The sequence below is a fragment of the Accipiter gentilis genome, chromosome 1 (assembly GCF_929443795.1).
Source record: "Accipiter gentilis chromosome 1, bAccGen1.1, whole genome shotgun sequence".
Lineage (NCBI taxonomy): Eukaryota > Metazoa > Chordata > Aves > Accipitriformes > Accipitridae > Astur > Astur gentilis.
The window spans coordinates 29519700-29546054 of NC_064880.1; the positions used below are offsets into that span (position 1 = coordinate 29519700).

At 38.8% G+C, this 26355-nt stretch overlaps 1 protein-coding gene across 3 annotated transcripts in view; it reads right to left on the reverse strand.

Annotated features, from left to right (window-relative positions):
- Nucleotides 1-7598: 7598 nt before the first annotated feature.
- Nucleotides 7599-26355, reverse strand: part of AGPS (alkylglycerone phosphate synthase) — a 63129-nt gene continuing 44372 nt past the window's right edge. Inside the window, exons 15-21 of one of the 3 annotated variants that reach the window (XM_049798071.1) lie at nucleotides 25847-25916; nucleotides 24816-24877; nucleotides 22872-22961; nucleotides 22323-22422; nucleotides 20518-20575; nucleotides 12294-12433; nucleotides 7599-11916 (exon numbers count right to left, since the gene is read on the reverse strand). In XM_049798071.1, coding sequence (XP_049654028.1) covers nucleotides 12312-12433; nucleotides 20518-20575; nucleotides 22323-22422; nucleotides 22872-22961; nucleotides 24816-24877; nucleotides 25847-25916 — 502 coding nt within the window. In that variant the 3' untranslated portion in view covers nucleotides 7599-11916; nucleotides 12294-12311. Of the gene's footprint in view, nucleotides 12434-20517; nucleotides 20576-22322; nucleotides 22423-22871; nucleotides 22962-24815; nucleotides 24878-25846; nucleotides 25917-26355 lie in introns of all 3 variants that reach the window. The other 2 variants (XR_007505768.1, XM_049798062.1) reach the window with 2 other exon arrangements.

The window sequence follows — 26355 nt, forward strand, 5'->3', positions numbered from 1 at the left end:
TCCTGACAGTCTTTAAAATACACAGTAATAAAATTGAATTAACAGGCTCCCTCAGTGATTTCCAGGTGGCAATATGCTGGCAACAGCAGAGAAACCACAAGAGCTTTAGCCCACTCTGTTCTGCCCCGGCACTGCAGCAGATGCATCCTTTACATCTCTCCCATCCAAAAATTGAAGGGCTAGAGGACAACAGCGATAGGGCAGGCAAGAATGGGATCCTGTTGTCAAAATAATAACCTTGTCCATTCCCAAATGTCAGAGGGTAACATCAGCTTTGCAGGACAGTGCCTGACTGTGCAATTTTTGTGAAACAATAGCTCCAGGAGAGATAATTTAGCATTTAACCCACATAGAGACATTAACTATGTCTAGTAAACTAGAGAATGAATTAGCAACACAAAAGTTGCATTACCATTGCTAATAGTTGCTAATCTGTATTAATTCTCCATGCAGACTACCTTGATGTGAATTAAGACCACCACTAAGTATGCAGCTTCCCCCAGATTTGAAGAGAGAACAGTCTACACTGGGAGCATCAGGAGGCACAAGCACAGATCTGCTGTAGGTTCATTTTCCAGCTGATGAATCTTGAGTGGTCCAGAGTGGACAGTCCTGACTCAGGAGGCTTGAGTATAAATCTCATCTTTTGTTCAGCTGAAGTAACCTAAACCATTTCCCTCCAGCTTTATAAACTGGGTGAAACAGATAAACTGTTTTCTTTGAATTTATCAAATGCCAGAAAAAGCAATGATAGAGGAAAATGTTGTCCTGCATGAAAACATCTGCACAGCGTTGCCAGTGTAGAGCCAGTTAATGTCCCTATCATTCAAAAAAAAAAAAAAAAGCCACCACCAGCAGTACAGAAATTGTTTCTGCTGATGTAACCTGCACAACAAACTTGGAAGAAGAATGCAGTATTGTATCCACACTGAGCAAACCTCTCCCAATACCTCAAAATGTATTGTCCCTGCAGACTTTACTAGCCAACACTTCATAGAAATGGGGCAATTTTCAGTTGCAAACAGGTGAAAAATTGATCTTTGTGCTTGAAAGCAACTATAGTACCTATGAAAGAGGTGACTAACCTTGCCAGCCACCTGTGGATGGCACCACTATATATAGATGCAGAGCAGCATTTGGGACTGATTGTGGCATGTGGGCTTGATCCATTACAATTAGTGTGTCTTCAAAGACAATGGTAATTGAAGGGGCTTGGTAGTTGCAAGACCACAGTTCTGCAAACACATGGGAGTGAGAGAGAGAATGACCAAACCACGCAAGCAGAGCTAAATACTTTTTCTACAGTCATTTTTCTGTTTCACTCAGGTGATTCTTTTGCATCCATAGCAAACACAACAGCCCTTTTGGGTACAAGATGCACCTTGCCCACTTACACACCTGCTCCTCGCTGTCCTCCACCCTTCCTCACAGATCACACTGGAAAAAGCTCTTTTACAGGAATTACAGTTTCTTTGATGCAAAGATAATTCATTCAGAAGAATCCAGAAAGGAAACGAGGGTTCTCCCTCCTTACCCCAACAGATCCTGAAGCAAGAGGGAAGACCCTCTATATTGCCTTCAGCAAAGTCAAGCAATACACATTGATGATATCAACAGGTAATGCAATTCGATATAATCCAAACATCTCACTCCTGCTGCAATTGCTGTTGAAGTACAGAGAAATGATGCTCTGGACACTGAGCCTTGCTAGTTAAATAATGATAACCAATTAATAGTTAAACAGCCCCAATGCCTGCAGCCGGCATCCTTGCCCTCACAGCCATCCCTTCTCCCTCTTGCCCCTGTGCCAGGTGCCGGGCACCTGGAGGGGTCCGGGTCTCCACCAATCTGCAGGACAGCAGTGGGGGCTCTGCAGCGCAGGCAGCTGCCTCCTCATGAGGGCTGGGGAGCCCTGGGAGCTGCGGAACAACCCACGGTGGGGCAGAGGCTCGAGGCTTCCTCCCCCGTGGTGAAACAAGGAGACCTCTGCACAACCCCATGTTGCTCAGGTGCCAGACGGCAGCAAACCGGGGAGCTGTAACGAGCTCTCTGCAGTTTCCTTTTTCCACTATATTCCCCCTTCTTTCTCCATGGCATCCTGAAAGCAAAGGACATCAAACACGCAAGCCACCGTTGCAATTGGAAAAAACACAGGTATGCAACTTAAGTAAATATAACTCAGTTGTACCAATAAAATTGAAAACAGAGAAATGACATAAAAAGAATGTACATTATTTTAAATTGCAATTTTTTATATGTTCGCTTTTATTGCCTCACTCTTTAAAATAAATCCAGGACCTGATTTACTTTAATAAAAGTTTAATTTCACATCTTGGTTTCAGTTCTGTACTCTTAATTTATTCTATGGCCAGCCTTCCGACAGGAAAAGAGCTAGAGCAGCTGGGGAGTTTTACAGGCAGGTTATACCCAAGTTACTGTAGCACAGTGGTTAAGAGCAAATTCAATTGTAGCTCCCACTGTATAGAAATGTTTTATTTTTATATTTTTTTCATATGTATTGTTTTGAAAAAGCAGCAGAGATTGAAATTGAGCCGTTCTTAACATCCAGAAACGTAAGCACACGTGTCGACATTTCACAGTCACATGTTTCAAAGTCAACGCAAACGGCATACAAAAGAGGGGTGTTTTAAAGGCCAGCCCCAGACTATGTAATACACAAGTGAGCCACAGCGGCACCACAGAAGCCTCCTGCTTTCATAAGCCTCAGCATACCAAGCAAGTTTGGATTATACTTCTTTTTACTTCTTTCTTCTAAGATTCACCAAGTGATTTCAGAGCACAAAGGCAAATAACAATTAACGTCCTTGCCCCGCAGCTTAAGCAGTTGCTAACCTCAAGCTCATTCAACATACAAAAAATGGATCCATTAGCAAAGTCTGTTTGGATACATGCGTGTTGGCTGCTTATAAACAAGGGCAGAACATGATCTGCAGAATGGTTATCATAAGCAACTGATGTAACTGCACAGAAATTAAATAGCCTCTTTAAGTCATTTGGGACTCACAAGTCTCACACTCAAACCCTGCCTCAACACACCTGAAACATAAGCAAAAGCCAAGATGTACTCATGGATGCGCAGATGGGAAGCCAGACTCTGCATAGCTGTGCTCAGGTTTTCTCCTGAGCTCCCCGTTTTACCAGCGAAGAGCTGGGTCTCCCAGCCTCCGGGCAAGGGCTCCCCCCAGGCCCTCTCCAAGGGCCTGTCTCCAAGGGGGCACTTCATGCCACTTCATTTTGGCCCAGGGAGGGGAGCTTTTGCCGCTCTGCTGTCACCTCCAAGCCCTTTTGACCCCAGGGCCTCTTCAGGGCACCCTGTCTAGCCAAGGGCAGCCCCCCTGCCGATTTATTTCTCCCTCCGTGACCCGTACTGGCTATCTGCTCTAAGCCCTCACATTACTATCAGCAAGCAGCCAGGCAGGCAATAAAGTCACCAGTGTCCTCACAGCGCATCCTCTTACCTCAACAAGGAGCGTCCTGCCAGCCTCTGCCTGCTCTGGTCAGCCATGCTGCTCTGTGGAGAGCACCCGCTCCAGGGGCTGTGGCCACGCCACGCCACGCCACGCCACGCCACGCACCTGGGGCAGGGGTAGGGGCAGCCATGCCCCCAAGCAGACCTGCCGTGGCTGGAGGAGAAAGGGGCTGGGTGAGGGCTGACCCCTGCCTGCCACCAGGTGCACCAATCTTCTCCTCATCTGCCATAAAAATACAGCTGAGAACTATTATCATCATTGGGGAGGGGGGAGAAATCGGTTGAGCCATCTGCAGTGGGGAAAGGGCCAACAATCCGCTTTCAAATGGGCAGCCCTCAGCCTTCTGACTTCTTTCTCCTTTGCTTAAATATTCCCTCCCCAGAAGCAAGAGCTTTTCCTCGGTGGCTGCTAGGACAGGTGGGGGTGTGTGCCCACACGTGACGTGATGAAGGCAGGTGAGGTTTGTTCGGGCAGGGCTGGAAACCACGTGAAGGACAAGGCTGCCTCTCTCAGGACCAGAACAAGAAAAGTCCGTCTGGAATAAAATGGCAGGCGTTTGCAAACGCAGAGAACGAAAACAGCCCTTGTGAGGCGGCTAAGCTCTCCGTGTGTTAAACACCCACGCAGTCCCGCCTGGTGGGAGATCAGCAAACCTCTGCTGTGTGACTCCTCAGCCAGCTTCCCGGGAAGTCAGCACACACAGCCATTTTGTTTCCGAAGAGCTTATTCGCAAGCAGTGAGCGAATCCCATCGTTCAGACTCACAGTAGAAGCGTAACGTCACAGTTACAACTCAAGATGTTAAGCATCAGCACCAAACACGTGGCTCTGCACGCAGAGGCTAATGGATGCGAGCACCATTACTCCTAGACACTAGTCCCTGTGTTTATACAACCTGCTCAGCTCGCTGTTCAGGGAATTTGTATTTAACTTCAGTGGTAACTATTTGTGCTCTGGCTGCTGAAGGTCTTGCTGATTGCTATAGTGTCTCTGCAATTGTGTAACTCATTACAAATGCATCATTCATCACAAGGTTCCCTATGCTACCACTCACAGCTGTTTTAACTTTGTTGTGTGCTGACTAGTCTGCAGCTGCAGCATATCAGCATGTGGTTTTAAAATAAACAAAAGAAAAGAAAACTAAAGCAACGCTTTTGCTCTTCTACCATTTTTTTTGAAGGCGCAGATAATAATTAGCCTATCCTTTCTGCAACAGTAATGAGGATCATTTTGGTTTTAGCAATGTAAATCACGCTGTGATAGAGGTCAGGTGGAAGGACCCAAAGCACTGTAGCATGGCTGAGCAGGCCAGCCCACAAATGCTCAGCTTTAAACACCTGAATGCTGACTACTCAAGCCCAGATACATAGGGGAGTCTTACAGGAGCTACTGAAAAGAACAGGAAATAATGTTATGTTTTATTCATGTCCACAGAGCAGCACACAGCTCTACAAATGAAGAGACAGTGATTTCCTCTCATCAGCCTTAAAAAAGTACTAAATTGTAACCAAGGCAGCAGATTTGTTACCATCCTAAATTTATCATTTCTCTATAGCAACCAGGTCCCTTCTGCCTGGCTGTTGCTGCCAGATGTTCATTTCAGTGTAATTTAGCCATACATGCAAAACACTGGCTTGCACTGCCCTTGCTCTGTTTTCCCCGTTAGCAATTCACTTTGCTTCCTGGTCACTATTTCACTAGCAATAAGTCATGTAACAGACAGGTGAAGTTGTACAAAGAAGTTTTTATTAAGTGTGCTGATGGGCTGTGCTGCCTGCTGACGCTTTGCAGATGGACAGTCTCTGAGTTCCAGGTAGCGATGCTAACCTTCATGCTGCACAGGAGTAAAAGCCCTCTTGAAAGCCTTTCTCCTTGGGCAGCAGTCACTCATCTCCTCCATCCAAAACAGTAAACCCTGCTTCCTCAACCACACACTGGGCCTCAATGTGGAAGGAGCCCACGCTTGTAAAGCTAGAGCAACTCTTCAGCAGGAGAATGGCCAGGACTTTGTTAACACACATTACAGACCCAGGTTATTGCTGTCTTCTTCCAACATCTTTTCTCTTTCCCCAACCCCTTTCACAACTTGTTCTTGTTCCCTGAAGACTGTTTTTAATGCTACACTTCAAAGGGATCTCACCTCTTGAGAAGTCTACCAACCACAATCCATTTGAGGCACTCCTGCACATATAAACTGAGCTCCAATACCAACTCAAGGAAGCCAGCAGCTTCTGTTCTTCGTATTTCTGTGCTAGAATATGCTAACCTGTAAAGATGAGCACAGCTGAGAACTTGGGCATAACATAGTTATAAGCATGAACAAAGACAAAATCTTCATTTATTAAGAAAATCTTAATGAAAAAAAAAAACCACCAACAAAACTGACTGGAAGAACAGTGTTTGCCCTGTGTTTCTGAAAGCAGCAGTACTAAAAAGGCCGGTTTGCCTTGTGGCTGACCCACTCATCGAAGTATTTTAAGGGTCCAAGAGGAACCGCAAGGCAGAGCACACTGACCATCTGAAGTAGATGTACACCAGCTAACATTTTGGTTTTAACCGCGTGGATTCTCTGATATTAACAAGGGTTGAGCTGACATTTCAGCTTTTATCTTTCTTGCCAGCCCAAATTAGGATTGGTATTTTCCACAAAAACCTGCAAGAATTTAATACATTGAGACCTCTATCTTATTCAAGTTTGGCTGAAGCCGTCCACAAAGCTCAACAGCTTTGGTGGGGACAAAAGGAGAACGAGGAGCAAACTAAGCCGCAGAGAGATTGCATTTGCTTTGTTTTCCTAGCAAATTAGGCTAAACCCAGAATTCTGTCCTAAGCAAGTCAAGGAACAAACTTCAGTTATGCCTGGGACCACGCTCTAAGCCCATAGTGTGGTCAGTATCATGCCTAAGTCCTGTCAACAAGTGTCATTCTAAACCTGAGATTTTCATGCAGCATTCAGCTCACCCACATCTTCCTTACATTTGCTTTCTAACATTAGCCAGATTTACTTTCCTTAATGACCAGCTTTTACGGCCTCATCTCTACATGTATTTACCCAGCTGCTACGTATTTGCTAGGTGAGCATGTGTGTCACTTCATGTTTCAGAAGGGCTTTCAACTCTCGCCTCTGGGCAGCCAGGATTTCCTGCTCCGCAGCAGCAGGAACACAGCGAGACAGGAAACGCTGCTGGCTGCTGCCACGGGCTGGGAGGGAGAAAGGTCAAGGGCTGTGTTTGTACCTTCTCATTACTCCCACCGCCTCAGGCTTGTGTCTAGGCACGATTGCATTTATCAATGCCACTACCGATAACCAATTTATGAGCAACTGAACTCATCAAATCGCCCTTTTCTCCCTTCAGTGTTTGCCGAACTTCATTTGAGTATGTAACATCAATGCCATTCATGGTCTTCAAACCGCTTTGAGCGTTATGGTGCTGAGCTAGCACCGTCTGATGCAATAGCAACGCCAGATATCCGCATGCTCAGCGTGCCGGTGTCACTCGTGGGAACAGAGCCAAGCCCTTCCCGCAGCCCGAGGCAGGAGTAGCTTTATCAAGGCCCTGTCTTGACACCATCCACTTTATGGTTTGCTTTGTAGAAGCATCTTGGGAGGTCAGCCACACTAGGACAAGCCACGTGATAGTGAACTGCAAAGTTGTGACAATCATTTGACTGTCTTCATCATTCGAAAATATAGTTTAATTTTAAAATGTGGGTTTTAAACAAAAACGTTTTTCACTTGTTTCCTAATTTGATCTGAAGTTCTAGAAGCATTAGCTTAAACTTTACATGATAACAGTCACATCATTGGGTTTTGTCCATCATCTTTTTGCATACACACAACTTCATTGCTATAATCAACACTTCCATTTTATCCTTTATAAGGCTGCTACGATACTTTATAGTACTACAAAAACCACATTAATTTAAAAGCTGTTATGTCCCTGTTTGTGGGGGATGGACTACTACATACTACCAGGAAGACCAAAACAGGCCGAATGCTCCTCAAACAGGAATGTTATACTGGAATTTCTGAACAGTCAATTGAAACAAATTCAGCTTTATTCTGAATCGAAATGAAACATTCATAAAGTCTCCCATAAAAAGTTCAATGCTTTGTTTTTCTGAAATGCAAAAACAAATTCATAAATGAAACATTTCACAGCATTTCAGTAGAGGTACACATTATTGCAACTTATATTGGTAAATATGGCAAGTAACAACACAATTTAAAATATGATAATCCACGTATCTGTGAAACCAAATTTTTAATTTCAAACTGACAGCACTAGTATTTTTCAAATATGGTATGGCAAACATTTTTGAAAAATATCTTTGACCACCTCTGCTTTTGAGCACCACAGCAGACCCTAAAGCTGAACATGAACAAAGCAACTACCCACCAATTCTGGTCTCCATAAAGAGCCCAGGGAAAGACATCAATTCATGTTAAAGGTAATGTGGAATTCAGAGTCAGTGTTGGGACTACAAAACCATAAACAGTGAGCCTATAGTATTTACACAGCTGCGAGTTCAAGTCCAACTTTTTATAAAACTTACTTATTTAAACAAAGAGAACCCTGATGGGATCTGGCTGTCATCCTGAGACAAGTATATCATCATCTAAGATCTCCTTCAAATTGAGACTATCTGGATCTAAATAAAAATACTCCATTTTTTATGCTGTTAGTAGAAGGGAAACATAAATAAAATGCTTGACTGTCAGGTAGTTTTCTCCTTCCTGTGAACAAGCACACAAAAAAAATTTGGATCCTACTGAGAAATTGTTATAGTTCTACAGATTGAACCATGTCATTAGTTCTTCTGTCCCCTGCATACTATGACTTTTGCAGTTTGTGAATAATACGCATTGAAGAAACTGTGTTAACATAAGACAATTCAACAGCTCTTTCAAGAGAGATGTGATGTCAGCCATTTTATCTTAAAGGGCATAAAGGCTTTATAGCAACAATGCAGATAACCGAGAAATACCTCTTCTGCTCACATGCAGTACATTCGTGCACATAGAGATTTCAAACAGATTTCAGGACCTATAACAAGGAGGTTTTAAGTGAGACATGCGCACAGCAGCAGGAAACTATATACCTGTTGCAGTAGCTTAATACAACAGGCCTTTGAAGCATGGGGAAGCTAAGTAAGACAAGGTATGCTCCTGTATTTTACTGAGAGAACTTTCCAAGAGCAGTTGAACATGGTCCCCTCACTGCCCAAACAGGGAATAGTGAGGTGGTGAAATTTCTTAACTGAGTAGACTGGTGTTCAGGTGTTGTTTTGCCATTCCTTCCCTAAAATTCTCTCATTTTCCTATTTTGCTTTACATGGAACACAAAAGCAGAGCTTCTATTAGCATACATTACAAATTCAATCTCATTTCTCTCTGCAAGTGCCAATGCCCTTCCTAATGGTTTTCCTTAGGTAAGAATTCACCACCAAATTAAAATGAACCAAAGATGACAAGTTTGTAGAATATATTTGTTTAGTTTCAGCACAAAAACGCATAATGGTTTAGGCCCATTTTCTTTTTATTAATAATATAAGGTTCTATAATCTCTTAACATTACAACTGAAGTTTTACAGTTAATCTCACACTAAAATGACAAACACCGTTTGGCTTTATTTGCAGGAAGTTAAATTACAACCTTGATAAACACACATTTCCAAGACTGAGAAGCAATTTGTGTTTTCTGGATTTCAGTGCTAATGTATCCCTGCCTTTGAAATTGGTTTCAGTTAATTAACATTGCTACGGAAGAACTATTTGGCCTGGCCTTTGTTCACAGCTGTAAGGCAAAGATGACATCTCTAACTCAACCCATATACTGTAAGTCAAGAAGAGACATGTTTTTCTTCAACTGTGTAGGATTTAGACCCTGGATCAACTTCTAACAGATTTTCTTCTTTCCCCTCAAAACTTTTATAGAAGGCTCTTTAGTGTAAATATATTTCACAGTCAAGCCATACTCACTCTGCACCTTTCCTCCTTCAAAAAGAGCAGAAGCTATGTAACTGGAAGTCACAACAACCTTAATTAAAACTGCTTGTAACTTACATATGGCCAAAACAGTCAATCAAAGGAAAGAGTAATGTGTTATGCCAAGATACACTTCTGATCTGCATGGATCAAACTCCATCTCTGAACAGGCTGCAGCTATGGGAAGTGAAGTCTTTCAAAAGAAAGTAGAGAATACAGAGGAAGAGCAGTAGAAGACTTCACTATCAAAGAGAAGATTTCTTTTAAATGGGTAATGACCTGCATGTATCTAGGTCTCCTGAACTTGCATTACACTTTTCTCTATTTTCATTAGGAAATTAAATGTGAAATTAAAGACAGTCAGTAATACATGTGTTTCAATGGCAGTTTCACCAAGCTCTGACCAGTCTGTATGATAGGAAAATATTTAGGAAGACAGCAACAGGGTGGCCATTAGGAAAAAATATCTATTACAGTTGTAGTTAATCTTTTCCTCAGAGCTATCCATTGACATTGCTTTGGGACCCTTATAGCCTGTTATTTCACCTTCCCACAGGACAACTGGCATGCAGTAAAAATCTTTACTGCATTTTAAATCACTTCAGAAGCCAGTGGCTATTTAAAGGCTAGACATAGAGAGTATAAAGAGTTCTTACCTGTGTAATTTCAATACAAAAAAGGGACAATGAAACTAGTCAGAAAACTAAGAATTGGGAAGGATGTTGTAGAGCTGTGTTGTACTTTAAGTCACCACCTTAGGAAACAGGTATTACTGAGCTGGAATGACTACTTGTTTTAGTTCTGTTTGTGCTGTCATTCTACAAAAAGGCTGCACATACCTTCCTTCAAAATTGATTCTTCACAGTTAGACATACTTTAACTGAGGCACATGAACACCCTTCATATTTACCAACTCCTAGAAAGGTCTCTATTTCAGAGTGATACAAATCATCAGCAAGATGCCAGCTGTGGCCATGTAGTCACCATCACGCAGCATGTGAGATGAGGAAGTCCCCTGCATAAACATGTACAGATTCACTTTACTGAGAGACCATTGTGTATTTAAGGAACACTTAACCACAGTGTGAAGACTCAAGTTTCCTAAAACAGACTACACCTATTGTTTTGGTTGCTGCTGAAATATGAACTCCGGGGACCAAAACCAAAAATACAAGAGAGTAGATTTTTTATGTTGAAGTTTTGTGAAACAAAGACCATTCAAAATAAATCTAGCTGCATTGGAAGTATCACATTAACATTCTGTTTTATGACCTGCAGATCATAAAAAGTTTTCCTCAAGTACCTTGACAGCATGCATTTTAAAGTGATGTTTTGAGTGTTCATGTTTTTTGATCAATTATTAAATTGAAATTAATCTTTAAATGAGTTCAAAGTTGCCTGATATGCAATATTTTTCAAGCATTTTATACTCTTTTTGGTATATTACCAAAACTGAGAGCTAATTAGTATTCTAAAATAGTTTAATAACAAAGTAATTTTATCTTTTTCTCCTCATTAAGGGGACTACCAATACAAAAGGTGTCCAAACTGACACTAAAGAGCTGTGAAGCAGTTGGCTAGAGAGAGTCCTCAAAGGATAGTCTGTATTTTTTCTATCCTACTCAATCATATACATTATCAAAAAGTTGGATAATTTGCTTTAAGAAAAGAACCCACCTTAAAAATGGATCATGAATATTGACAAATACTTTTAGTTTGTTTTACTGACTACAATTCAAGTTTCAATGTAAAAATGCTTACTCTCATATGATACTGATCAAGAAAATATTTTCTTAAAGTTCAATGGACAATTAAAATTGTGGCTGCTAGTGAAGTAAATAAATGATTCATAAAGGCCATAGGAAACTGTACAAAACTAAAATGGGAAATCTCACTTTCAGGATGACACAGTATGTTGTCCACTTAAGTGTTTTATTAAACTGTTGAGACTGTTTCAAAAGACAGTGCTGGGCAGTTTCATTTGAATAGCCAAAACTTTTTTTTTTTACTGAAAAAGATAACTTTGCATCTCTGCAAAACAGGAGCAAAAACCATACACACTGGGACTGAAGTACAGATGAACACAAAGTTTTGTTACAAACTTGTTTTCAACATACAGTGAGAAATGTCCATTGTACAAAACTTATAGTGACTGACCTACAATTAATTTAAGATTATCCCAGCAATGCAAATACAACTCAGAACAGCTCAATTGTGTAAGATTTTCTAATAGTACTACAGTGGGAGACTACTGAATTCTCAGAAGTAGTTTGACTTCCATTGTCTCCTGACCAAAGCCTACATTTGTAGTTTAAGTATTTACTGGTTATGAGTCTGTTACATACTTAATCCTTCAGTATAGTGAAGTACTCCTTTGTGTTCTCATCTGCCTCTTCGCAGCTTTCCTTTAGCAAGAGGCTGGGTTGAGCAGCTGCTTCTGTAGAAAACATTGTTGTCAGTCTTTGTTCTCCTTGCAGGGAATGCTTTAGTAAAAAACATCTGGCAGCATCCAGCATTGAAAATACTGTCAGCTGTGTTGCCTAACCAAACCTGGAAACCCAAATTTGCATTTCCCAGTTGGTAATACATTTTGTGCCCAGTGGGTTGTTTAAGAGTTTAAGAGAATTGTAAGTAAGAATCCATAAACATTAACAGTGATGTTTACACTTTATTTGGGAGATGGGGAAGGGGGTGGCAAAAACCAATGTAAGTTACTAGTTTTTAAAGTTTAGTCTATGTTATATTTGATTACTGGGATATCAATACAATGAAAGTGGAGGAGTTTCAACAGTAATTTTGAAGAAGTTTTAGTACATCGTGTTGTGCAGGGCTTTATAAAAGATTTTTGTTTCCAAAGATGTTATTGGGGTCCACATATTCTTTAACAGATCTCAGCATTCCCAGGCCAACATCAGAGATGCTCTCCTTCATCCAGCGCTTCCGCAATTTGCCTACTGGAAAAACAAAAACAAACTGTTTCAATATATGGCAGGATTCTAGGAGCCAATCAATCTTGTGACCATGAATGAATAAACACTGTGTGATAAATGCTTTTATTCAAAAGTGAGAAATGTTTTGCTTTATTTGATTTATTGAGCCCACCAGACTATCAAGCTCATTAAGCTCAGCATACTCCCAGAGGAAGACTGTGTTCCACACTGTCTACTTTCTTTAGAAACTATGAAATTTAGATGAAGCCTAGGCTGAAATCACATGTTCTATTAAAATAGGGAATCAGTAATAAGTTTTTAAAAGCCACCAAACCAATTTTAAGTAGGAAATTGTAGGAGATTACTAAAAGAGCAGAACCCCACACTTCTTGACTGCTTTAAAGTGAAAACATAACTCAATAATCAAGCAAACTTAAAACAGTATTGGTTTAAATAGGAAAAAATTCTCTTCTAAGGAGAAGGCTTAAAGCCTAGTTTTAAATCAACAAGATATCTTATTTCATTCAAAAAACTTTTACACAGGCTGGTAATTACTCATACGATTACACAAGAACTTAGTTTCCCGTGTAAAAATGGATATTCACAACATACACCAAATACAAAGCAAAGCTAAAACACTAGCCATTTAAGAACTCATTTCACTAAAGTCTCACAATAGTCCTGTTAAATGGCCAAGTGTTCACATACTAATTAACCAAGTCATCAACTCTGATTTAACAAATCATTCAAAATAAAGGACATTTTTTCATCAAACACACTATAGCATTTAACTTGTCAGCCAGAAACACAATCCATTTGTCAATATGATGCAATATAGTAAAGGTTTGAGAGACAGATGCTTTAAGAGTATCGGAAACTAAATTTAAGCCATCTTTTGTGCCCTGTTCTCAGGGTAACCATCAAACTGTCATCAGAATAATGAATTACAGGGACACCTCTGGAGAACAGAGTATATTTGTTTATACCTTAAGGAATATAAGCTAGTCACAATGCCAACTGAAAAAGCAAATAATGTGAGAAAGAATGAAATTTGCAGTTTGCTAGAAAACAACTATTAGCAGCATGTATGTCAAGAGCAAAGATCATAACTGAAGGACAAAAGAATGTCATGTGGTAGGAACTGTGGTTGTATGTTGCAACCCAGCTCAAGAAAAATCCCCATCTGTAAATATACCATCACTACAATTTGACTGAGCAAGTTGATGTAAGTTGAATTTTACCTGGGGAAAATTTAATACTAGTGCTACAAAAAAAAAGAATCATGGATGGGGCTTGACCATCACCTCAAGTCACTCACACTGGCTGTTACACAAGCAGCTGAAGAACAGTCATTACCATTCTCAACTGTTATCTGTAATATAGTTTCAGTGAATGTGTCCTGTGGTTATGGATGTAATTGTCCTGAAAAGACTGCAAACAACTGCTCCAACAAGATGGAGCACATTAGAATCACAGCAGGATGCCCAACAGCTAGCATGCCTGCCTCTTTTACACCTCCAGTAATAATCCAATTCCACAAGGAACTGAACTACTGTCTGAGCAGCACCAAACAGTCGTTGCATATTTAATGAAGTCGCTCACCAAGTGCTGGAAAACAGAAGGTGCTTGGAGTGCATCATTAGTTCTGTCAAAGTGATAATTTACACATCTATCTTGTCAAATTTTCTATGGTTTATACTTTTGCAATAATAAATCTAACATACATTTGATTAGTGAACTGGAAAGAAAAAAAGCTGTACTACAGTTACCAGTAGTCCTTCACAAACATGTCCAATGAAAAGATTTTAACCCCTTGATAACAGTAGGTTGAGCCCCTGCTCCTACTGTTCATGTCAATAAGACAGACATGGATTTTTCAGCTACTCAAATTTTCATATTAGAGTTAAAAAGCATTGAAGCAATCTCTCTTAGAATTCTAAGCTGGTCCATCTGATTAAATGGAAAATAGACCAAGTGAAGAAAAGGCTCTGTGCAGATGAGCACCACTTAGAAAAAGCAATGTTTATGTTTGTTTCACTTCAGGTTAGTGCTGCCCTGTGAGTATTCTGTTCCTCCTCCATAGGACAATCCAATTAGCTTCAAGGATGAGAAGGGAAAAGGAAAAAGAAAATTACATAATAGTAAAAGATGTCACCATGAATGTAAAAATTTCAAGCGGCAAACTTGCTTAACTCCACTCTAAGCCTAGCCAAAGAACAGCTTTGGGCTCAAGGAAGCCTTAACTTCCCCAACAATAAGAGATCTCAGTTAAGCCTGATCTTACCACAGACTAGAGAAAACTGCCTTTCCGTTTCTAGCCTAGACAAAGCAGACCTTTTAGTTTTAGGCCTAGATGATGCCATTTATCTAGAATTGACATGAGAGCACACAGAACCAGATTTTATCCAAGCATCAACCACTTAATATAGGCTCTCAGCCCAGTATACTTCTCTCAATCAAAAAATGAGATCAAATTCACCTGATTCTACATGCTACATTATTAATAAGGTTCTCAAATCAGCATAATGTTGTACAATCAATTTGTAGTAGCTTAACAAGTCACTACTTGTCAACTCACCTATACACACCATTACACACACAGTCATTGTTGTCCCAACTGGAAACAAATACAGCCCTTCCTTCTTACATCTTTTCCTCTGAAGATAACCTAATCTTGCATCTTTTTATCCAAGATGAAGTATGACAAAATTAGTTTTCAAGTTTTACAGGTGGCAAGTGCCCCATTCCTGAGGTGTGCCAAGCAGCCTAATGCCTTAAAACATTCACTGCTAGGAAACCAAAAGTCTTCCATCTGAAGCCCGGCCTATTACATGGAGTACAAACACTCTAGCATGGCAGAGTCTACTTCACACAAATTACTTCAGACCAGAAAGCCAAGAAGCTTGTTCAGCAGCAACTCCCAAAGACAGTCCAACACCAATTTATTTATTTTTTTTTTCCCCAGTATTTTCAATTTTTATCATCATTATAGTCCATGTACAAAAAACACGTGAGCTGCATAAGTAACTTTTTCCCAGTTCTGATGCATGCTAGTCCAGCCCTTAGCTGGTTTCATTAGAAAAGTTCTTCATGCTTCCAGTACCCTTTTAATGTATTAGGAAATAAAATACACTTTGGTGAAGTGCAACCATACTCTATGCTGCTCCTGTAGAACCCACCATTTGAAAAAAAACAACCAAGCAAACATGCACTGACATTAGATCTTCTGGCAAAAGTGACAACAGTTTCCCATATGTATGGGTTTTCAAAGTGAAGTGCATTAAATGGACAGCACATAGCTGCTGGCCACAGAGATGATAAAATGGGAGTACAGTTCTCCTGGCTCATAAAGCCTACACTTGCTCATCTTTGAAAATGCATCTGCATGGCTGCCGAAAATCTGGCTGCTAAGGATGGAGCTACCGAACAGCAGGCAGCAACTGGTTTTCTCACTTTTGGAATATGAAGTACTTGGGCACACATGAACAGTCTTATAAGGAAAGTTAATGTAGCTGATGGATCCCAGTAATAACTCTACACCCATGCAGAACAGATTTATAGCAGTGTATGGTCCCAGTGGAAACAGGCTCTAGTGGCACTGCATATGGCTCTAGACTTCCTCTGCTCCAGCTCTTTCAACTTCAAGAGGTAGGTATTACAGAACAACAGCTTTGCAAAAGGAGCAGTGGTAACAGGTCATAAGAAAGATGGAGCTCTTCAGCTGTTGCATGCTCTTCCTGAAGCTGGTTGTCTCTATAGAAAGCACCTCTCTGCTCTTAGAAATTGCTTAACAGGTTATTATATCTTCTAGTCTATTAAGACTTTCAACAGACCAAAGAGGAAAATACAACTACATTAATATATTATTTCACATAAGGTTACTCTGTGTCTGACAAATGTCACAGTTCAAACTCATTCTAATCAGCAGAGCAACCTCTAGTTTAAATATAAAGGTATGATCAGCGTCCGGTGCTTAACTGGTAAGATAGTTTTCCTGTGTATAGGAGAAAGAATGTGTTCAACTCCCCCCATAAGGGAATTTTATAATTCCCAATTTTGCAGTTGTATGGGTTAATTACTGCAGTGTATAGCTTAATCCACAGCCTCTTAATGATGCCGAAGAATTGCAGTGAATTGCAGTGTCAAACATGCAACTGAATGCAAATAAGGTATTGGGGGTGTTGGGGTTTTTTGTTTTGTTTTGTTTGGGGGGTGGGGGGTTGGTTTTGGTTGTGGGTTTTTTTTTTAGGGTTGGGGTTTTTCTTCCTTTTTTAGTTTTCCTGCATAAACTGCCAGGGAATTGATACTATATCTAAACCTGTGGAGCCTGGGCTACCTAGTTAACCTTTATTCTAGCCAATCTAAGAAGTAGAAGAAAATTAGTTCTTCTGTGTTAACTGGCTAAATGGGGATATTTTCCTCAAACCCACAAGCTGATAATTGTTTCCTTAAGTAACCAGTTTTAGAACATTCCCTGCAAGTGAGACAATCTATTATCAATTTTTACACTGCTCCTTAGTCTTACATGGGTGCTTAGCTTGCTAATACAGAAGGGATCAGGCCCAAATCCAGCCAGCTCCCTTCTGATGCTTAACCCAAGGGGTTATAATTGTATTTATACAAGTCATACCTACTGATACTTCCTCAGCACATGTTATTTTATGTATACAAAAAAGCATGTATTTTATGAAACAGGAATTCAAGAATGCAAGGTGTGACATCATACAGGTGGTTTTAGGGCTTGCCCTAAATGGTTAGAAGAATAAACTTAAACGTGTATCTACAAAAAAATTGTCATTGCTAATGCTGCTTTTTAAATGCTAAGTGTCTAGAAGCTAACTGTGGCTCTAGCAACCCTCACTTACATGACTCAAATCTAAAGATACTCAGTGGCCTGAAAAGCTGAAGGATCAGAGCTGGGTTCAAAGATGGGCACTATCCCTTTCTAAGTGTAGGACATAGTCATGGCAAGGTGAAAACTATAATCAAGACTGTAAAATCTCACATAGCATTCCTTGTCTTTGTTTCCTACAACTAGGATATCCAATTCCTGAATACCTTTCAAAAACTTTTACTAAGTCACAGATCATGTCATAGCATTAGTTAAAAAGGACAAAGAAGGCATAAGAAACCACTTCAAAGTCACACATTAAAAACTACTTGAAAACCACTAAGCAGGTTTTCAGCAGTTTGTTCACAACAAATTTAGTGAGAAACAGACCTATCACATTTAGACAAGACTGCCAGGATCATTAAAAATTTTTTGATAAACTCCTCTATAAGGATCAATTTCTGATGCACTGGAGAATGGCTGAATTCCCCTTGATTAAGAAGTGCCTATCTGATCAGCTATGTATTTCAGGTGTATTTTTATAGCAACACATATGCCTCAGGTTCTTCCTAAATGTAGATTCAGAAGAAGATTCACATAACCCAGAAACATTATCAAGTGTTAAATACTAACATTAAAGTAGGAAAACTGTTCCTGACACTTACCAATTAGATTTAAATATTTGAAAGTCAAGAGTGAGAAAGACTTCAAGAAGAAGAGAATTTGATTAAAAGGACAAAGTCATTTAAGTTGCAGTATCATAGAAATGATATCCAGATTTATAAAAACAAAAAAATCCAGATATTCTACCCCAAAATACAAGTAACTGTGACATTGAAAGGATAAATTAATTACACAGATGTTTGTCTGCCTTTGCTACAGCTTCTTGTGTCCATAAGATGCTTGCTGTACAAGGCTGGTATTGATACACTTCTGCAATTTCTTTCTTGGAATGTTGTTCTTACATATTGCAAGGTGTAATCTTTTCTGTAATCCATTAACAAATTAAGTTATGCTTCTTACAAGTTTTAAGTCTCAAAAGTCATCAGGAGAGATCTTCTCACAGTATTGCTACCTTTATTGAGTCTGCCTAAAAGTTACAATATTTTTCGTTAGCCTGAAGACAGGGGAGGAAAGAAGAGATATTGAGATTAAAATAGATTCCAAACTGATGTCTTTCTGAAGTTACTCTTCATAAAATTAAAAGTGTCATGATTACAGGTCTCACTGTAGATTATAGCTATATGTCTACCTGCAGTTAATACTTCCCCAGATATAGAGTAATTTAGAGCTTTCCACATCTCAAAGTATCATATATGACCACTCCTTCACTCAAGGAGTATATGAAGATTGACTTAAGCAGGCTTTGTATTTCCTATAGCCTCAAGTCCCAGACTACATCTGTTTTCTTTGATACACAAAACCAGAGTTAAAATAGCTCCATTTATCAAAGTGTGATTGTAGGCAGACAAACCAGCCTGTCCGTTTCCAGATAGTGAAAACAACTGTTATTAATCACAATTACAAGACAAATACTAAAAGAAATTGCACCAGTATTTTCTTCCACCCCACACGATAGACCAGTCTTAGCAGTGCTAAGAGTGACAAGGCCTGAAGGTCAATAAATAAAACTGATACTATTAGGCTAATTCTCAGCAGCACATCTACTAAGCACTGGAAAAAATGAATCTTGAATATCGTACACAATGAACTGCCAGACAAAAACACTCAAAGCAGAAAATATTTATCAGTATAAGAGGCAATCATGCATACAACAGGAGCATAAGAAATCTAACAGAAACCAAGTTTTCCATATCTGTGGAGTCAGAAAGTTCAAGTGCGCAAGGGATTGAAAATACTACACAATTTTTCTTTTCTTGTTCAACATATGCTGTAAGCAAGGTTTCATATGGTGAGGGCAAATACATCCAAACATGTGACAACCTCCAGCTGCATGCAAGTTAATGGATGAAATGCTAGTCACAGTAAAATACAGCTGCCACAGCAGGGGAGAGCACAATAGTACATCAAGGGGGTAATTCCACATCCCATGTGCAAGAATTGACTGGTCCACTATACTACTATATTAAAGATTTAATCAGAGGACAATAAGAGCATATTATACAAAAAATACTAGAACTGTTTTCACTCATGTTATCATCACCTACACATCTTTCAATATCCTGATATTGCTAAAGCAGAGTCCATTTCAGTTTCTATCACAAAGCTAGATGCCTGAAAATAGCCCTAGCTAAAAGTTTCAAGTCCAGGAAGTCACCAACATGTTTTAAAGCACAGGTCCCGGCCTGCCATTTTTCCCCACACAGAGCTTTTAGAACTACAAAATTTTTTTATCTAGTTTTAAACCATTAGACTTCCTCTTTTGCTCTTATTTTTGTGGCCAGACAATACCCCAAGAGAGTACAGAGAAGAAACACATTAAGTTAACCAGTTTCAAGAACCTAGCTGCACAAATCAAACTGACTTCACAACAAGTCTTCCTGACATCTGAGTTTACAGCATTATATAGGACACATGCAATCAAGTTAGAATATCTGAATATGTGGGAAAAGCATATGTAAAGCATCAGGTACATGAACTATCACTTATACATTACATTGGTTCTTAATATTAAAGCACAAAATAACTTGCAAAGAAGCTAGTCACTCAGGACAAGTAATTCCCAAACTCCAAGAGAGGAAACTGAATGATCAGAAGTTGGCAGACATCAAGCCAGTAATATCAATACTTATGTAACATCAATTACGCAACAAATGGTAGAGTGCAACACAGCCCACCTTAAAGTCACTAGATCTTACACAGATACCTTCACTAAGTGCTCTGGAATTAGTGCTAACAGCATTCACTTAGCCACAAGGGACACTAAACTGTCTTAAAACTGTTAAACTCCCATTTGAGGTCTATGTAACTGAATATACCTCTGCACAAGGTTCAGTAGAAGTTGCTTAAGACAAACCGATAACTACATCTTCAGGTTCTCAGACAGCCTGTAAACCTCCTATCAAAGATTTGAAGCTGGTGCTCAAATACGCCACATTGTACGACTTGACATCAAGCAAACAAGGTCTAGGGACACTTCCCCTGAAAGTCTAGGAAAGGGGTGAGAAGTTTTTAGAAAGAATGCCAGGAGATCCTCCCCCCAGCAATTTCATTTCCTGCCTGTGAAATATTTTTCAAAGTTCTATTACAAACTATTTTATGTACTCATGAATATTTAGCAGTATCAAAGATAATAATATTAGACTGAGAACATTACCTCCATGGTGATGTGACAAACTTCCTCCATTGGCAAGTATTTCTTCTCTAGCAGCCCTCTAAATTGGAAATACAAGGCATTTACTCAACAGCGAATACACAAGATTTTTGGTTTTAGTGAAATGTTTTGCTATCATACAAAGTTTCAGAAGTAATTATGGTTCACAATACAGGTAAACATTTTAGTTCAAGTCTACAGATAAATATAAGTGGGGATTTTCCAAACAAACATTATTAAAGCCAAGACATTTCAAATGGCATCTGCTACAACAAATCTATTATTTCAGAATGGAATATTCTGGAGCACTTCACCCTTGCTGAAACTAAAGTAGTCTAGTGGCTGGGATGCTCATCTGGAAGATCATTAAGTGCCTACTGAAAAGGAAATTGCAATAAAAAACTTTGAAAACAGGCTCCTCAGAGCAATTCAAGATCCTTATTCAGACCAGAGTTTAGACCCAGATCTCCAAGATCCTGGTCAAGGAAGTGAGGTACTTTAAAACTGACAACCCTTTCACAGGTGAAGTTTGTGGCAGAAAACAAAATTTAGATTTTTATGTTAATATATGAACACTTTCAAGCTCTAGAATCTTCTTTCTCATCCAGCTCTGATTACAAATAGTCAGACAGCTTAGAAGGCATAACAAAGAAAGCTTTCCTAAGCACAAGCTCTAAATGTTTTTTTCAGAAAAGTGCACTTTTTTAGGAATAATGTATATAACCAGACCTATGCAGTTGGGTATTTTTTTCAGTCTACCACAGAGTACACATACTTGGTTGGCAAACTCACTTTGTTAGGTTAATTTTAGTCACCTACAACAGAAGACATGCATCCAGGTGATCACACTACTAATTCCAATAAATGGTAATATTTAAGTATTAATAAAGTTTCATTAAATAAGCAGTCAAGTATTACATTCTCCAATGCCCTAGATTCAACAGCCCAGAAGCCTCAGAACTTGTAGGTAAAACTTTGCATCCACTTGACAAGTTCAAGAGAAATTTCTAAATAAGCGTGAGAAGAATGACAACCTAGTTACAAATATAGACAATTTCTCCACAGTCCTATTAGCAATTTTCTAGTGCTGAAGTTTGAGCATATGAATCAAAAGGTAGAATGAAAAGTAGTTTGGCCATAGTCCTTCTATGTCTTAAGTATTACATCTTTAAGGTAACAAGGATTTTGGTTTCCCCTAACTAGGTAAGTATATTGTTTCACCAGCCAAAGTGTTAAAGTAGAGTTATTCCAGAGCTTTTTGGTTAAACACTGAGCAGCTTACAACTGGTCTAACACAGCAGACTTAGACCAGCGCTTATCTAGGCCTAAACAGAAATAATCACAGCAGTTAAATCTCTGAAATAGCACAGAAGACATCCTCACATTCATTATGCAGCACTACTAATAAGTATGAACTTGATAGTTTAACATGTATTTTAAAGACTAATTGCGTATTAAGTGAAAGAAGTAGCTTTGCAAAAAATGGAACTAAGGAAGTCTTGCTTCTTATGGATTTGGGTTTTATGGTTGATAGTTTCTGCCAACCAAGAAAAAACTCCAGTTCAAGCTTTCCTATACTTTAGTCATAAGTATTCATTTACTGATGTCTGAAATAGTCACCTAGTAATCTTTCATCTACTTGGTGCACTATTAGCACACACCTCTTTCCCTAGCTGCTAACGATCAAAGCTTTATGAACAGACTTTTGAGATCTTCCCTGCAAAATTCACTTAGCTTGGCCAATGGGTTCAGCATATATTATGGGACATCAGCTTCTCCCCCTCAACTATTGCTCTTATATACATTACCTCAATTTGTTCATAGACATGAATAGGATCACTAATTCCTCTGTAGTTAAAGGCAAAGTAGAAGTAGACACATGCACCTGCATCATAAGTCTGTGTCACCCTGTTGAAGAGAACTGCATTACAAACAAAGCTTTATGGTATTAAGCTAGCCACTATGTGACACTACACAATTTATAAGGTTACTTACCTTATTTAAAAGGGTAGCATTTTTTTTTTTTAAACAGTTTTGTATCCTTCTTGCTCCTACTTCATGAGTTACTCAATGCTATGATTTTGAGAACTGAGGCTCAAGTCATTACACTTGACTCTCATGCATATGAGCAAGAGTCAATGTCAAGACTAATCAAGTGCTACTAATCCCCCAAATTACCCACTCTTACACGTAATCCCCTTGCAGGTTAAAGAGGAAGGTCAAGATTACTAGTGTTTGTAATATCATTAACAGATGCACTTTACCTACTAGCTAGTAAGTTTAATTACCTCTTCCTTAGTTCTCTTACTAATCAAAGATTCAAGAAAGAATAGTATTTAGGTTGTTGCATGGCTTACCTGCAAGTAGAAAGAGGAGCAAACTGAACACCCTTTTCTTTGCATTCTCTTACTATCCTTTCCTTTACATTCCTACAAAGGTCCAAAACCCTGTAACAGACATGTTAATACACAAAATCTTAGTGTATGATTTTATACAACTTCCTAAAAAACACAACTTCAGCTTTGGTAATCTTTTTAAAGAAATATAATTTAAGAACAGAAGATGCCTTCTAGAACCAGTTTTAACTAGCTTAGATTTTGTTCTAAAACTAGTCCTCATCAAGACTTCATCACTAGTATTGCTTTTACTGTACTACTTCTGAATAGCAAGTTTACTCTGAAGCAGAGGACATAATGAAAGCTCTTTTCCATAAGGAATGGGAGTCAAAAGTGTTCAACAGAAAATGGAGGTTACCTACTTCTGTATGTTTTGACTTACTTTCTCAGCAAAACAGCCTCAAATTTTTGGCAAAGTAGTTGACAAATACAGCTCACAGTAGAAAGCTTCAGAATTCTAAGGCCTTGTATACTCCACTAATACCATACACCTTTGGCATGTTGCAAGGCCAAAAATGGAGATACTCAAGCTGTGCGCTAGTTTGCCAGCTTGAAATGTGACAGTTTAATACGGCAATGAGCCATTAAACTTTGTTATAAGCCATACTTGGTTTGTGTTTTTTTTTTCTTCTAGGGCAGACACAGGCGCATCCAAAGTGCTACAACAACGGAAAGAAATCACTGTTTTTCAAATGACCATTTCTTCAGTTATATGTTCTCCTACAGAAGTCTGTAATACTATACTGTAAAACTCAGATTAAGACATTTTATACAGATTTAAAACTACTTTGTAGATTGACAGAAGTAATAAACAAGAGAAATTTATCCATTTAGTGAATAAGCAAGTACAGCTAAATATTTTATTCAATTATCTGCAACCTGTCAGGAACAAGGTAACTGAATAATTTATGGAAAATTACATAGTTCTTACGAGTCAAAGTAGAAAAACGTTTTGAAAGCATTTGCTTTGGTGAGGACAATTTAAAATATTTTCTTAAATTCTTCGACAAAAATTCATTCTCTCCTAAAATGAGGGAGAGTCAAAAACTGGTGACTAAGCAGTTAGCATACTTCAAAATCTATAAAGGTGAAGTAAAATAAAGGGTAATTTTGCTTTAAAATTGTCCTCAAATTTCTGCCACCCATTTAAGATACTATACCAACTTTCAAAGCCGAGGCTGGAACTTAACCACTGCCACTAAATTCATTAGCAAGGATACAGGCTTGCCAGCTTAAGTCACCACACTTTGCACACCTTCCGGTTTGCATTAAATGCTGTAAAACTTTGATTCAAATCTCCTTCGATCCTGCTTAAGAGGTTTCTGGCTTACCAAATGGACAGAAGCATCCAAAGTGATTTCATATATAAAACTCTGTTGTGGTCAAGTGTTTCTCAACCATAGTTAACAGATAAAATAAGCCTAGGAAAAAGATCTTAATCTTGGGCAAAAGTTACCTTTTCAGTTTTTGTTTCCCTACATCACTGGGGGAAAACAAATCCCTTAAATATATTAATTCTTTTTTATATTCATTACAAACTTTTCAGTTTGAAATACACTGCTGATCCCACACACATGGCTGCTCATCACACGATACAGTTACTGTCACCATTGTCCAGCTTCCTAAACTGGGCAATTTCAAGTCATGAATTTGTTACAGTAAGCTAACCCAAGTAGAAATATTGCTGAATGCTTGCATACATCGCATTTACAAAACCCTGGTATGTAATTTACTAGCAGCTTTAGCAAAAACACACAGGTGCAACACTTGAGGCACATCAGGGAGCCTCTAATACACATAAGGCCTAAATTAAATTAAGTTTCCCCATGAGCACACATGAGTTAGGAATAGTTTCAATGAAATCAAGTACAAGTTTTAAGCAATTCTAAAGAATAATCAGTTTACCTATCCCAAGGAACAGATGTCTCAAATGATTCTCCTATTACATAGTAATCCAGGCCCAGGTCCTAATAAATAGAGAAAGGAAATTATCAGTAACATTCAGCATCAACATCTGGGATTTCAGTGTATGCTACATAGCTAACAGTTGAGCAACTTCAGTTAGTTTGTACCAGAAAAACAGAAAGTCTATTTAGCAAAAACACCCATCTATCCCAGTGACATTAGTTTATATTTATGGAAATAAGAGTAGCTCTTCAAAATGTTTATCATCTGTGTCTTTGATGTCATGGCTATAGCAAGACAACTTGTCAGACTGTCAGCATGCCTACACTAATCAAATATTTGTATCACTAACATCAAGCCAAGAGCTCCACTGTGCTAACCAATACAATACCCAGTAGAAATATTTACTTTGAATGTAATTCCTAAGTAGAATAGAGACAAACATTTTGCCCATTTTCCATATAGCCTGCTGAAATAAAAGGAAATTCAGTGATTCGCCCCTGATTATAAAAGCCAGATAAAATCCAGCACTCAGGATATGCATACTATTCTGAAAAACAACCTCTTAAACAGCAAGATTCATAAGAACAGCTGCAGCAGTTCAGACTAAAGGTCCATTTGTCCTGGAATTCTGATTTGAACCACAGCCATAAGCAGATGTCCAAAGAACAAGAGCTGAGTGAGCATGAGTAAAGTACTCTCCCAGCCCCCGATTACATTCAACCTGTATTTATAAGTCTGATCTGGTTTATTTAGCAACTGCTAGTGGATTCTTCAGTCTAATTTTCTCTACCCTTTATTAGAAACTGCTTTCTTAACAAAAACAAATTAATGTTTTTATGGTGTTTTGCAGATGAAGTTCCATAAGTAAACACTAATCAAAAATGGAAGAGATACAACCTCTGGGAGAAGCTTGAGATATCACCCAAGGCGACCTACATTTAGATTTCAGAGAAAGCATCTTCAAAAAGACACTTCTAAGTTTTGTTCTATTAACAGAAGTTTCAGCAGGCAGACAAAAGATGACCTACCCGAATGTAAGCGATGACAAATGTCAACATATACCCTCTCTGTCCATTATCTTCTCCTGCTGCCAAGCCACTGCAATTAACAATAATTTAATTAACTTTACAGCAAAGTAGTCAGTTTCTAAAAAGAATTAGAAAATTAATACTTTGATTATCAAACATAGGTGCAAGTTTAGCTGTCTCTAAGCTGTGTTACAAGAGTTGCAAATAGTAGGGTCTCTTCTTCACTAGAGATGAGACGTTACTTCAGACCAGACCGTTAACTCTTTGCATTTCTCTTTTCATTCCATAATCTGAAGATGAATAATAACAAAACATTTGATGTCATCTTAAAATAACAGTCTTCAAACATCAGTCTTCAAAATAACAAAAGTCTTCAAAAAAAAAAGAGAGCAGGGGAAACAGAACTAGACATAGTATATCCTTGATGTTCATTTACAGGAATATATGTAACACTTTTTAAGCATGTTGGATTTGTGCACTTGTATGCTTACAGGTCATGAGAGCAAGAC